Source organism: Podarcis cretensis (assembly GCF_951804945.1).
Source record: "Podarcis cretensis genome assembly, chromosome: 18".
Classification (NCBI taxonomy): domain Eukaryota; kingdom Metazoa; phylum Chordata; class Lepidosauria; order Squamata; family Lacertidae; genus Podarcis; species Podarcis cretensis.
Genome location: NC_137188.1, coordinates 9362192 through 9376631, shown reverse-complemented (window position 1 = coordinate 9376631; position 14440 = coordinate 9362192). Strand labels below are relative to the sequence as shown.

The 14440-nt window shown below is 50.4% G+C and overlaps 2 protein-coding genes across 3 annotated transcripts in view; one reads left to right on the top strand and one right to left on the bottom strand.

The window, feature by feature from the left end:
• Window positions 1-5306, bottom strand: part of LOC307206976 (vomeronasal type-2 receptor 26-like) — a gene marked incomplete at its 5' end in the record, with an annotated part of 60162 nt that extends 54856 nt beyond the window's left edge. The window contains one exon of the mRNA XM_079960537.1: window positions 5127-5306. The remainder of the gene's footprint in view (window positions 1-5126) is intronic.
• A 649-nt stretch (window positions 5307-5955) lies between these two features.
• Window positions 5956-14440, top strand: part of ANO8 (anoctamin 8) — a 44435-nt gene continuing 35950 nt past the window's right edge. Inside the window, exon 1 of one of the 2 annotated variants that reach the window (XM_079960464.1) lies at window positions 5956-6482. In XM_079960464.1, coding sequence (XP_079816590.1) covers window positions 6374-6482 — 109 coding nt within the window. In that variant the 5' untranslated portion in view covers window positions 5956-6373. The remainder of the gene's footprint in view (window positions 6483-14440) is intronic. The other variant, XM_079960465.1, reaches the window with a different exon arrangement.

The window sequence follows — 14440 nt, the reverse complement described above, 5'->3', positions numbered from 1 at the left end:
TGCAAACGCTTGGCTATATAAACTCGATTAATAATAATAATAATAATAATAATAATAATAGAGAGGGCGATGGGTTTTCTTGGGGTCCTCAGCGCCTTTAACCCAAGAGCTGCAAAATAATGGACCGCTTCCCTGCCCTATAGCTCGCTTGCTGCTCTGTGAAGGACCGTGGGGGAAATGCACTCTGCGTATGCGCAGGTGCACGCTTGCCTCCCTTGCGAAACGAGCCCTCGCCTGCATTGCATCCCCCGAAAGGGAAGGTGCGTGCACCCAGCTGAACCCTGGGGTGACGTCACGTCCTTGCTGCTCCGGGGTGGGGGAGCCTTTTTGGAAATAATCCCTTGGGGATCCATTACGAGCTGGCCTGTCGCCGGAGCTGGTGTCTCTTTGCAAAGCGAGCAACCTGCAGCTGCAATCTTTCCTCCTCCCTCTCGGCGTCTCCTGCCTCCTTTATGCAAAAAAAAAAGAGAGAGAAAACCAAACGGGCTTCTCCTCGCCGCAAACTCTCCCTCCCGCATTGCAGCGGTTGTCTGTGAAACATAAGATTTTATTTGGGATCTCGCCCTGGCGCTGGGTTTTTGCAGGGCTGCATGGCTCTCTCTCTGTGTTGCAAACACGGTTGCACAGGACTCCTGGGTCTCCTCCTTATCCACAGGGCGATGCGCCGGAGGGTCGAGGAGGGTTGGTGGGGGCTGGCATCTGTTTTGTCCTCCATCCTGGTCTGTGGGCGTGCATGGGGAAGATTGCAAAAAAGTTTTACCCTAGTTTTATAGGAATTCTAAGGTCTTTATAAAAATTTATATATCTATATATACATACATATACATAAATATACATATATTTATAAGTATATATATATATATACACACACACACACACACACATATATATTTATATAAATGTTCCGAAATGTACAAGGCAAACACATACATAAGTATACAAACCACGTGTCTGAAACAGTGGCGTAGCGTGGGTTGTCAGCACCCGGGGCAAGGCAAGTAATTTGCGCCCCCTAACCCATGGATTTGCGCCCCCTAACCCTAACCCCCAGATGTTGCGCCCGGTGCGGCCGCCCCCCCCCCCGCCCCCCCATGCTACGCCACTGGTCTGAAATAGTAAGGTAAAGGTAAAGGGACCCCTGACCATTAGGTCCAGTCATGGCCGACTCTGGGGTTGTGGCGCTCATCTCGCTTTATTGGCCGAGGGAGCTGGCGTACAGCTTCTGGGTCATGTGGCCAGCATGATTAAGCCGCTTCTGGCGAACCAGAGTAGCGCACAGAAATGCCTTTTACCTTCCCACTGGAGTGGTACCTACCGTATTTTTCGCCCTATAGGACGCACTTCTCCCCCTCAAAAATGAAGGGGAAATGTGTGTGCGTCCTATGGGGCGAATGCAGGCTTTCGCTGAAGCCTGGAGAGCGAGAGGGGTCGGTGCGCACCGACCCCTCTCGCTCTCCAGGCTTCAAGAAGCTATCTGCAAGCCTTGGGAGCCCACGGGAGTTTCTGTGGGCTCCCTAGGCTTGCGGATAGCGGCGTGCATCCCAAAGCCTGGGGCGTGCTGAGTAGCACGCCCCGGGCTTTGGGCAGATATCCGCAAGCCTGGCAAGCCCAGCGGGAATTCCCGCAGGGCTCCCAAGGCTTGCGGATAGCAGCCTGTTCTGGGGTCGGGGAAGCTTGGGTTTCTCCCGCCCCAGCCCCGCGCCTGGGGGGGAAATATTTTTTCCCCTTTATTCCCCCCCCCCAAAAAAAAACTATGTGCACCCTATGGGCCAGTGCACCCTATAGGGCGAAAAATACGGTATTTATCTACTTGCACTTTGAGGTGCTTTCGAACTGCTAGGTTGGCAGGAGCAGGGACCAGGCAACAGGAGCTCACCCCGTGGCGGGGATTCGAACCGCCGGGCTCTGTGGTTTAACCCACAGCGCCAACAATTCTGAAGCCGTTTTGACTCTCCTAAATTGACCTCAAATGTTTCTCTGCAAGGAGGAAGGAAATGGGAAAAGCTTTCCAATTGTCTTTGGCCGATAGGGGCTTACACTTCCCTTTGCAAATACAGCCTGGCAAGTATCTGTTAAGCTGAGCGCACTCTCAACATGCATAAGAGATTCAGGAACTAAGTATTTACCATCTCCAAGGAATGGCCCGCTACCCAGAAAAGGCAATCAGATAAGGCATTATTATCAGGCATACTGGAAGACAGGAGAGAAGCAACACACTCAAATTTCTGCCAGGGACCACCTCTTTCTGTGATGTATGCATGATGTTTTGGGTGGTGGTCTTGGGCTACAGGGTGGGCAGTTTCAAAAGTATATATAAGAGCTTGCACAACAATGTTCTGGATTCCTCTCCTCCCTCCCTGCGTGGGGTGAGCAGGGGATCAGTCTAATTCTGCCAAGATGTTTCCTTTTATTCCATAGTTTTCTAAATATTCTTTAAAGATTCCCCAATCCTTATACATTTATATAGCTTTCTAATTTGCAGATTTCATGAGTCCTTATAAAAAAAAAATGTGTGTATGTGCAGATTTTCAGAATGCTCAGCCCCACACTCGTTTTTTTAAAGGAAGCCCATCTAAATGCTACATGGTGCTAGCAAATTCAAGTTTCCGGAATGATCTGGAGCTTTAAACAATAGCCCCAAAAAGTGCTCCCCTACCCACAAGGAAGCCGGTCCCTTGCAAAGTGGTGACGTTGCCCCAAAATGACACTTCACACATGCATACACTGAACCCAGACACATTACAGGCCTTAAATTCAACCTCAGCAAAGGGACCTTGTACACCCCAGGTCAAGTTACCTTGCTGGTATTTTTACACCCATCTCGGGTCCCTGTCTCTAGAAATAACAGCCTGACCTTTGGGGGACCCGAGGAGACGTCTGAGGTCAAGACAGGAAAACAACCCCGGAGAAAAGAGAAATCTGGGAAGGTTTTTAAGGCGACTTCAGCAAAAAGAAGCGGTGAGACGAAGTGGGGAAGAGGCAAAGACCCACTTGGAGGAGCAGAAACAGCCTCCGAAGCGATCAGCAAGCTATTTTGGAGTTCTAACTCCCGGAAGGCCAAATATCACAACAATATCTAACAAGAGGAATTATTTAGCTGTGATTGCTTTATTGCATAGATGATTCTTGGGTCCCTTTTCAAGCCCACGATTCTGTGATTCTAAGAGAAACCCTTTCTCCTTGTCCCATAAATACCAAGGCTGATAATAATAATAATAATTTATTTATACCCCGCCCATCTGGCTGAGTTTCCCCAGCCACTCTGGGCGGCTTCCAATCAAGTGTTCAAAACAATACAACATTAAATATTAAAAACTTCCCTAAACAGGGCTGCCTTCAGATGTCTTTTAAAGATAGGATAGCTGCTTATTTCCTTCACAACTCAAGGGAGGGCGTTCCACAGGGCGGGTGCCACCACCGAGAAGGCCCTCTGCCTGGTTCCCTGTAACTTGGCTTCTCGCAGTGAGGGAACTGCCAGAAGGCCCTCGGCGCTGGACCTCAGTGTCCGGGCTGGATGATGGGGGTGGAGACGCTCCTTCAGATATACTGGACCGAGGCGGTTTAGGGCTTTGAAGGTCAGCACCAACACTTTGAATTGTGCTCGGAAACGTACTGGGAGCCAATGCAGATCTCTCAGGACTGGTGTTATATGGTCCCAGCGGCCACTCTCAGTCACCAGTCTAGATGCTGCATCCCATGGGCAAACCAGTTGGGCAGTAAATTCAAGAGAGAGGGTGTTTTGGAATTGTGGTGGCCTTTTTTTAAATATAAAAAAGGAAGATTATTATTGTGGCGATGACAATTTGTCAAATAAACTCCGCAGAGGGTAGAGGCCTAGGCAAACCAAGCCTCCATATTCAGGTGCGAACTTATCTCTCAGGAGCCGGATGGCCAAAATGAGATGTCTGTTAAGTTGTGGGTGAACATATCAGACGACACAGCGATTCTTCAAACAGCTCTTGTTTATTCCGAGGCCAGAACAGAACTGAACTGAAGGGTTCAGTCAGCCTGCTTATATAGAGCTCCAGAACAACGTATCTGTAGCAACTTTCTAAAACTATCCAATCACTGAACATCACTTTCAATCCTTCATTTGCATACAAACTATCCAATCACTTTCGATCCTTCATTTGCATAGCTATCTACAGCATCCCCCTGCTGGCCCAGGGTGAGAACTTCAGTACATAAGAATGTCCTTTCCTGCCCCGCTGGTGAACTCACACTGTTTCATTGATTTACTGGGTTCAACTGAGTTTTTTTTTTTTATAATTCTGTGCACATGCATTAAAAACAAACAAACCACTTGCTTTATTGTAAGCACTTTTCGGTTGCCTTTGCAGGAAAGCAGGATATAAATAAAGGTAAAGGTACCCCTGCCCGTACGGGCCAGTCTTGACAGACTCTGGGGTTGTGCGCCCATCTCACTTAAGAGGCCAGGGGCCAGCGCTGTCCGGAGACACTTCCGGGTCACGTGGCCAGCGTGACATCGCTGCTCTGGCGAGCCAGAGCCGCACACGGAAACGCCGTTTACCTTCCCGCTGGTAAGCGGTCCCTATTTATCTACTTGCACCCGGAGGTGCTTTCGAACTGCTAGGTTGGCAGGCGCTGGGACCGAGCAGCGGGAGCGCACCCCGCCGCAGGGATTCGAACCGCCAACCTTTCGATCGGCAAGCCCTAGGCGCTGAGGCTTTAACCCACAGCGCCACCTGCGTCCCAGGATATAAATACAGTGTTTCTGTTTTCCTTTGTCTCGGCTAAAAATCCTGCCATATCCTTCACTAGGAATGTGGGGGGTAGGAAATTAAATCAAACAATGTATTTTGGGTATATAGGATAAGTTATTCGAGAATTCCACCCGCCTCCTTCCATACACTTCATTCCATAGGAGCCAACTCCTAGGGGCCGAGGTCCCTTCAGCCCCCACCCACAATGAAATATTTGAGCCCCCTAAAGTTAACAAGGGACGCAGGTGGCGCTGTGGGTTAAACCACAGAGCCTAGGACTTGCCGATCAGAAGGTTGGCAGTTCGAATCCCCACAACGGGGTGAACTCCCGTTGCTCAGTCCGTACTCCTGCCAACCTAGCAGTTCGAAAGCACGTCAAAGTGCAAGTAGATAAATAGGTACCGCTCCAGCAGGAAGGTAAACGGCGTTTCCGTGCACTGCTCTGGTTCGCCAGAAGCGGCTTAGTCCTTCTGGCCACATGACCCGGAAGCTGCACGCCGGCTCCCTCGGCCAATAAAGCGAGATGAGCACCGCAATCCCAGAGTCGGCCATGACTGGACCTAATGGTCAGGGGTCCCTTTACTAAAGTTAATGGGCATTGCCATTCAAATGTTGTGCTTGTCTCGCATCTTGTGATGGATTATGTGGGGTGTCAGGGATTACCTGCTACCCCCATAATATTTTATTCAAGTCCCCCCCCCCCCAGCCCTTACTTCATTCTAACTGGGTATAATTATTTTAACTGAGATGGCTCCACGTCAGTGGAGCATAGGAGACTTTGCCTGACCTTTGGCTTGGAATCAACTTGATCCCCTCCCCCTCTTTCCTTTTCCCTTTCTCCTTTTGCGATGGAACTCCTATTTGGGGACTTCCCTGGCTTTTTTCTGGCCCACGTAGGACCAGTCTGGATAGTTGGCCTTGGTGAAGACTTGAGGTTTTCATTCCCCAAAAAGTTTTTGATTTGAGTTTCTGCTGAAATGAGGCTGCATTTTAATCTTGTTTTTAAGTTGTATTTCAATCAATTGTTTTTATACCTGGTGCCAGCCACCCTGAGCCCGCTCTTGGCTGGGGAGGGTATAATAACATTTATTATTATTATCTCTCAAGAGTCATGGGTTCGAGTTCCCTTCCAACGCCACAGTCCGATGATTCTGACTTATCTGCTAGCTGTCAAGTCTCAGAATCTTGAAGGAGGGAGGAAATTGATCCATCGCAGGCTGCTGGCAGATGGCGCTGAGGAGACGCAGGCCAACCAGACTATTAAAAGCTCCTTGCCTTTTAACTTAACAGCTCCCCCCACCCTCTCCTTTGTCCCTCCTTCTGGCTGCTCGCTCGCTCGGAGGCACCTTTCGGCGCTGGTTGTGTTGGAGACTCTCCGGCAGGGGCTCACCTGGCCCGGGAAGAGGGAGACAGAGAGACCCCTTTTTGCGCACCTGCCTCGGGTCCTTGCACCCTTCTCCTGCCAGCCAGGATGGCGCTTCGGATGCGGCAGGTAGTCGGCCGTCTTGCGCTCCCGCTGCAGCCGCCGCCGCGCTGGCTATTGTGAGAGCAGCAGCCCGGGGTTTCTTGGCTAGCGGGGAAGCCTGCATCCCGGCCTCTGCAATGCTGTCTTCTTTGCGGTCCAGCCCTCAACCTTGAGCTCAGACGCGATGCCAGAGAGCGGGGCAGGAGCGGCGCCGGGCTCCCAGGACAGCGAGCGCCACAAGAGGGGCGCCACAGATGGCGAGGCGTCCGGGCCAGCTGCCACCGGGGTCCTGGGTGAGTATTTGGCGAGGTTTGGGCCACCTCCGTTGCGCTATCCCTTGGGAGGGTGGGGGAAACGACAGTGGTGCAAGGGTGGGGAGGGGGGTGGACGAGAGATGAGGCCGGATTTTCCTGCTTTTCGGGGGTGCCCAGCAGACTTTGCCAAAGTTCGGGGAAACCGAACCTTTGGACCCGACTAAACCCGGGATGGGGGAAGGAGGGTCGTCCGGCGCGAAAGGAGCGATGCGGAGCATCCGTGGTACCCGGGAAAGCGCATCTCTGGGGCGTCGAGCTATTGTCTGCAAATCGTTAAGCCCCTTCCGCTGTCGAGGAAGGAAGACCCTCGCCCCAGCCTTTTGTTGTGCAATGGCCAGCCACGGGTTTTCGGGAAGAGGGTCTCCGGAAGCTGTTTCGGGAGGGGGTCCTCCTTTCCACCGGTGCGTATTTTTACGCACGCTTGGACCCGACACCGTTTCGGTCCGCGCTCTCTCTCCGCCTGATGTCATCCTTCCACAACGTGCTGGGGGGGGGGAGCGGGGGATGCTCAGCCCATTCAGAAATTCTCCTCCGCCGTACGCTCCTGCGGAGGAGGAGTGCGGAATTGCCGCCGCGGGGACAGAGCGGGAGAAGCAGCCCCGGCGCTGCGGTCCACTGCGGATGCACTCTTCGGCATGGCACCGTCGGGGAGGCGTCCGAGGGGCTCGGAGGGAGCACGTGTCGCTTGAGCTGCGGGCGAGGAGGAGGCCGAGGGCCGTGGTCTGCCGCGGTGCCGAAGGACAGAGGAAGCGCAAAACCAAACGCCGAAGGCCTTTCGACCGGACCGACCAGGCTCTCCATACTGGACCCTTTTGGGTAGACCGAGGCTTCGCGCCTTGACGCTTTTCGGCACGGTTCGTAGGTCCGGGAGGATTGTTCTGCCCCCAATGGCCTGGGATTTATTTACATTTTTTAAAAAAAAAAATAAATAAACTCAGGCGTCTCCAGAAGAGAGTCCCTCGCCTTCACCGCAGGCAATTCGGATGCGCTTAACAGCTGGAGATTCCTTGACCAGTTTGGTCCATCTTCTGCCCCTATAATGGGTGCAAATATCTCCACGGGACAGATAGAAGTCTATCCATAGGTGCCAGCTCCCTGGGTGCCTGAGCACCCACAAATTCCCCCCGCGAAGGAGCCCGGCACCCACAAATATCTGGGCCAGGGTCATGCACGCTGCCTGATGGCACCCGCAGTTGTGAGGCCAAGCTGGCAGCCCTGAGTCTGACGGAGCTTTCTCTTCCACCACCAACCTGCCAAACCACCCCAGTTGTCTGAATGAGCGACAGCTTTTTGATTCTGCAGCAAAGGTGACCTTAATTCAGCTTCCCCAAGGTTAGGAGTGGGGAATCTGGGGAGGGATGTCTGCAGAACCGGCAGGAAGAGCTCAGGGGGACGGGCCAGGCCTGCTAGGGACCTGAGGCTCAAGACCACTAGTGAACACAACTGCCCCAGGACACGGTTTGGGGTAGAGGTGGGAGAGAAGTCCCCTGGTTTGAAGCAGGGCATCTTGGTGCCATGGCATGCCGCAGAGATCCACTTTGGATGTGTGTTGTTCGGCCGCCCCCCTCTCCCTGCTCTTATGTCTTGGGCCTTCTGGGAAGGGAGAATTATTCCCAGTGCAGCTTCTTGGAAGATTTGGGACAGCTTAAAGCAGGGCTCACCCAACTATTTCATCAGGGGGACGGTCCACTGTCCCTCAGACCTTGCAGGGGGCCGGACTATATTTTGAAAAATATAAATACCCTGCAAGCAGGTCCCGCAGTTGCCTCCGGGCCTGGAGGAGGGACGCACTCTGCACGCGCTCAGGAGTGCGTCTCGGCACCACCCGCTCACCGGTGTTGTTGACGAGCGGCGGCTGCTCCATCGGCCTGTCCACACAGAGCTCCCAGGTGGTGTGCACCATGTGCTGTGGTCTGTCGTCCAAGGCCAGGTTGGCGGTCAGGCCGCGCACATGGAGCGCTGGGCAGGCGGTGGGCAGCTCGCCCTCCAGCTTGCGCCAAGCGTGCCACCAACAGCGGGGCTGAGCCGGGCGCCAGGCACAGGGCCAGCAGGTGTGCCAAGCTCCGGGTGAATATACTAATAATAATAATAATAATAATAATAATAATAATTTATTATTTATACCCCGCCCATCTGGCTGGGTTTCCCCAGCCACTCTGGGCAGCTTCCAACAAAGTATTAAAATACAGTAGTCTCTTAAACATTAAAAGCTTCCCTAAACAGAACTGCCTTCAGATGTCTTCTAAAAGTCTGGTAGTTGTTGTTCTCTTTGACATCTGGTGGGAAGGCGTTTCACAGGGCGGGCGCCACCACCGAGAAGGCCCTCTGCCTTCCCTATAACTTGGCTTCTTGCAGGGAGGGAACTGCCAGAAGGCCCTCGGAGATGGATCTCGGTGTCCGGGCTGGTCGATGGGGATGGAGACGCTCCTTCAGGTATACTGGGCCGAGGCTATTTAGGGCTTTAAAGGTCAGCACCAACACTTTTTGAATTGTGCTCGGAAACGTACTGGGAGCCAATGTAGGTCTTTTTATGTGGTCTCGGCGGCCGCTCCCAGTCACCAGTCTAGCTGCCACATTCTGGATTAGTGCCCATGGCACGGACCAGACCCGCTGCCCATTCACCAACCTCTCTGTCCATGGCCTCGCCGGGTTTACCTCAGCGCACGGGCGGCAAGCCTTCGGATTGGCTGCAGGAGCTTACTGCAGCCAATCTGAAACTGTGCCAGCATCACAGAAGTCAGTCCCCGCACAGCGATGCGTCCGCAGCTTCTGTTCAAGGAAACGCCGCGCCACGCCGGTTTAGCTCAGCACAGGGACTGGCTGAGCAGGCAGCAGGGTCCGCGGACCAGATTTACGAGCCTGGTGGGCCGCATCCGGACCCTGGGCCATAGTTTGCCAGCCCCTGGCTTAAAGGAAAGACATCTTCACACAGAGCAAGTTAAACATATACATATCATTTCCAACAATCATATAACATAACTTCTTATCTTATACAATATTTTAGACTTCCGTCAACACCTCTGATGATTTTTCGTTCTTTATCACTTATTCTGCATTTCTTAATTTCTCTATTACTCTTAATTATCATTAACTAACATTTCTTCTCAAAGGCTTCCTTGCAATATTTCAAATAGTCCTCCTTACAGAACTTATTGCGATCCTACTAGAGTGATCTGTTCATTACCATTCCTTTTCAAATAGTTCATATATTTACTCCAGTCTTCCAAGAATCTCTGGTCCCGCAGGTTTCGAATCCTTCCTGTTGATTTATCTAATTCTGCATAGTCCATCAATTTCGCCTGCCGTTCTTCTTTCGTCGGTAATTCTTCTTGTTTCCATTTTTGTGCTGATAATATTTTGGCTGCTGTCTCTGCATGTAAAAACAACTTGCAATCCTGTCTATTAACATCATCTCCTACAATGCAAAGTAAAAATGTTTCTGGTTCTCCTTATCTCCTTACGTTAAGTCAGGTGTGTTAGGAGCTCTGGTCCAAGGAATGCAATAACTTACCGAGGCTGATTCAGTTGGGCCTATTCTGTTTTGAAGAGAAATGTGCCCAGTTTTGCTTCCTGCTAACTCTGGTGAGCGGGACGCGGGTGGCGCTGTGAGTTAAACCACAGAGCCTAGGACTTGCTGATCAGAAGGTCAGCGGTTCGAGTCCCCGCGACGGGGTGAGCTCCTGTTGCTCGGTCTCTGCTCCTGCCAACCTAGCAGTTCAAAAGCACGTCAAAGTGCAAGTAGATAAATAGGTACCGCTCCGGCGGGAAGGTGAACGGCGTTTCCGTGCGCTGCTCTGGTTCGCCAGAAGTGGCTTAGTCCTGCTGGCCACATGACCCAGAAAAACTGTCTGCGGACAAACGCCAGCTCCATCGGCCAGTAAAGCGAGATGAGCACCGCAACCCCAGAGTCGTCTGCGACAGTGGCGACAACAACAACAATAAGAATAAAGTGGTACCTCAGGTTAAGTACTTAATTCGTTCCGGAGGTCCGTTCTTAACCTGAAACTGTTCTTAACCTGAAGCACCACTTTAGGTAATGGGGCCTTCTGCTGCTGCTGTGCCGCCGGAGCACAATTTCTGTTCTCATCCTGAAGCAAAGTTCTTAACCCAAGGTACTATTTCTGGGTTAGCAGAGTCTGTAACCTGAAGCGTATGTAACCTGAAGCATATGTAACCCGAGGTACCACTGTAATAGTAGTAGTAGTCATCATAGTAATAATAGTAATAATAATAATAATAATAATAATAATAATAATAATAATAATAATAAATATCTATATATGCACTTTATCTACGCAAAGTACAAGTAGATAAATAGGTACAGCTCTGGCGGGAAGGTAAATGGCGTTTCTGTGCGCTGCTCTTGTTCGCCAGAAGTGGCTTAGTCCTGCTGGCCACATAACCCGGTAGCTGTACGCTGGCTCCCTTGGCCAGTAAAGCGAGATGAGCGCCGCAACCCCAGAGTCGGCCACGACTGGACCTAATGGTCAGGGGTCCCTTTACCTTTACTTAACCCTGGTGAAAACCCAGCAGTGCCAAACATTATTAAGTGTGTGAGAGAAATGAGATCAGATGCCAGATGTACCTTCATTCAGTCTGATCACTTGCCAAAACAGTTGCAAAAAAAATATACGTTTTTATTGCAGCAATTTGGAGGTGAAAGATTTGATTGCAGGAAATCTGGTGTGCCAAACCAAAATGCTTTGCAAGACCTCAGCTGCTAGGCCATCACAAACCTCCAGGCAACAGTTTTTGTTTTAAATCCCCTCTGCCGGTTAATTGATGCCGCAATCCTACATGCACTTACTTGGGAGTAAGTCCCATGGGATTCAGCAGGACTTTTCTGCTGATCAAAATGCACATAGCACTGGGCTCTGTGAGAAGATACAGATTGTAAGCTTTGCAAAAGGCGTTTGGGTTCTTGTTGGCAGTTTTTGGTTAGCGACAAGAAGTTTATCCGGAGCCGAGGTGTTAAAAAGGAAAAGCAGACCTCTTTGTCCCACGGGCTGATTTAATCGGAACTAAGTCAGGGAACAGGATACACTTTGCAGATGTTTACGGATGTATGGGCAACAAGAAAACACAGGGCATAGTCTTCCTGATTCAGGGCCAACATCGCTGGAACTGTGCTGATTCCGAGTGCTGAAGGGAGTCTGCAATATCAAAGTTCTGCACCGCATCAAACATTCATCGGAAAGCCAAGCTCTTGCTGCCCCAGCCCCGACTACTGTATTTTTTGCTCTATAAGACTCACTTTTTCCCTCCTAAAAAGTAAGGGGAAATGTGTGTGCGTCTTACGGAGCGAATGCAGGCTGCGCAGCTATCCCAGAAGCCAGAACAGCAAGAGGGATCGCTGCTTTCACTGCGCACCGATCCCTCTTGCTGTTCTGGCTTCTGGGATTCAGAATATTTTTTTTCTTGTTTTCCTCCGCCAAAAACTAGGTGCGTTTTGCGGTCTGGTGTGTCTTATAGAGCGAAAAATACGGTATGTCCTGTGTTTTTCCGTCTCCTCTGCGCTGCGATCAATGCCCTCCTCTAAGCCTAGGCTGCTGCCTGCCAGTGTGCATCTATCATGTACATATATTCTCCCAGCAATGCCAGCCTCTGCCCCCACTATTCCTGTGCCAAGGCTGTCCCTGAGCAGCCACAATGCCTGGACTGTTTCTTTCCTTGCTCTGAGAGAAGCAGTCTTTATTCCCGCCCAAACAGGACCCAGATGACTGTGATGGGTGAAGAGAGACCTTCTTTGTCAAGGCTCCGATCCATTCTGGATGAGTGGGGGTTTTTTGGAGGCTGAGGGCAGTTTTCAACGTCCTTCTCCAGAACCTCCCTAGCTTAGCAGGGGATGCCGAATCCTGAAACCGATTCAGCCTGGTGCGTAGGACGAGTTACGAGCCCGTCCACATTTCCCAGAAGAAAACTGGATTTGCTGAAGCCTGCGAAAATGGACCAGATTCACAGCTCACTTCTTAACCATCCCAGAAAAGATGGAGCTGGGAACCGTGCAAGACTTAAACTCTCATCAGTTCCAGTAGCCAGCATGGCCAGTGGTCAGAGACGATGGGAACTGCAGTACGGGAACATCTGGAAGGAGGCAGTCTGTTCCAAAACCAAAGCGTTCCAAAACCAAGGCTCACTTTCCCATGAAAGTAATGCAAAACAGATTAATCCGTTCTAGACTTTTAAAAACAACTCCAAAAATGGCAATTTAACATGGGTTTTACTATCTAACGAGACCATTGATCCATAAAATGAAAGCAATAATCAATGTGCTGTACTATAAAATGAATAAAACAGTACATGGGACGCGGGTGATGCTGTGGTCTAAACCACAGAGCCTAGGGTTTGCTGATCAGAAGGTCGGTGGTTCGAATCCCCGAGACGGGATGAGCTCCCGTTGCTCGGTCCCTGCTCCTGCCCACCTAGCAGTTCGAAAGCACAGCAAAGTGCAAGTAGATAAATAGGTATCGCTCTGGCAGGAAGGTAAACGGTGTTTCCGTGCGCTGCTCTGGTTCGCCAGAAGTGGCTTAATCATGCTGGCCACATGACCCGGAAAAATTGTCTGCGGACAAACGCCAGCTCCCTCGGACAGTAAAGCAAGATGAGCACCGCAACCCCAGAGTCGGCTGCAACAGTTACAACAACAACAACAACAACAATACAGTGGTACCTCGGGTTGCATATGCTTCAGGTTACAGACTCCGCCAAGCCAGAAATAGTACCCCGGGTTAAGAACTTTGCTTCAGGATGAGAACAGAAATTGCACGGAGCAGCTGGAGGCCCCATTAGCTAAAGTGGTGCTTCAGGTTAAGAACAGTTTCAGGTTAAGAACAGACCTCCAGAATGAATTAAGTTCTTAACCCGAGGTACCACTGTACAGTAATAATAAAATAAAAATAAAAAATATATACCCCTTCTGGCTGGGTTGCCCCAGCTACTCTTTTTCTACAGATGACTAAGGGCCGGGTGGAACTGAGCGGGGGCTTTTGGGGGCCAAAGGACTGACAGGGAACGGATTTGGGGTGAAGGATCTACAATAGGATTTTTCCGTGGGCACCATGGGGCAGGAGGAGCCGTCCAACCTTCCTTCCGCACGAGGCTTGGGAGCCTGAACCTCCGTCTCTGCATATAAATGAGCATATATGTAGGATTTATGCAAATTTGTGCCTGCAAGCGAGGGTGGGGACGGGCATGCTCCAAATCTTCGTAAGCCCTTAACGAAGCGGATGGAAAGCTCAAATTAATTTTGGTCGGCGCAGAGCTTTGGAGAGGGAGGTGCTTCAGGCCCCAGGGAACTCCCTGACCCCATTATTCCCCTACTTAGGGCGGCGAACCTTTGCTTGTTATCACTCTGCGAGGCCCGATCCGAGAGCAGCCGTGCTCTTTGAACCCCCCTGGCTTTCAACCAAAGCCTCTGGCCGTCCACACCCATTTCCTGCCAGCCTGCCACCCGTTCCAGTCCGGCCGGATATTTTTTGTGTGGCGCAAGGTATCCGTGATGCCTAAAGGTTTCTAACACCGTGTTGGAGGCAGTAAATGTCTCTAATAACCATTTCTGGAAATCACAAGTGGGAAGAGTAATAATAATAATAATGGTAATAATAGTAAACACTGTTCTAAGGAGAACACGTTGGTGTGTATAGAGTAAGTTTGTAAAGCAGACCTAGGAAATAATAATATTCCAAGAATATTAAAGAAGAGATGTGTAAGATGCGATGTAAAAAAGAACTTTAAGGGATACTGAGTATTGGAAGAGGGAAGTCTATTAATATTTCCTTTTTCTTTCTTTCCATTCTTTTTTGTTTTTCCTTTATCATATGCGTTATTATTTGTATTTGTATTATCTGTGTTTCTGTTTAGGTGAGTGATGAATGTTTGTTTGTTTGCAAAATAAATAGTTTTATAATAATAGTAGTAGTAGTAAGGTAAAGGTAAAG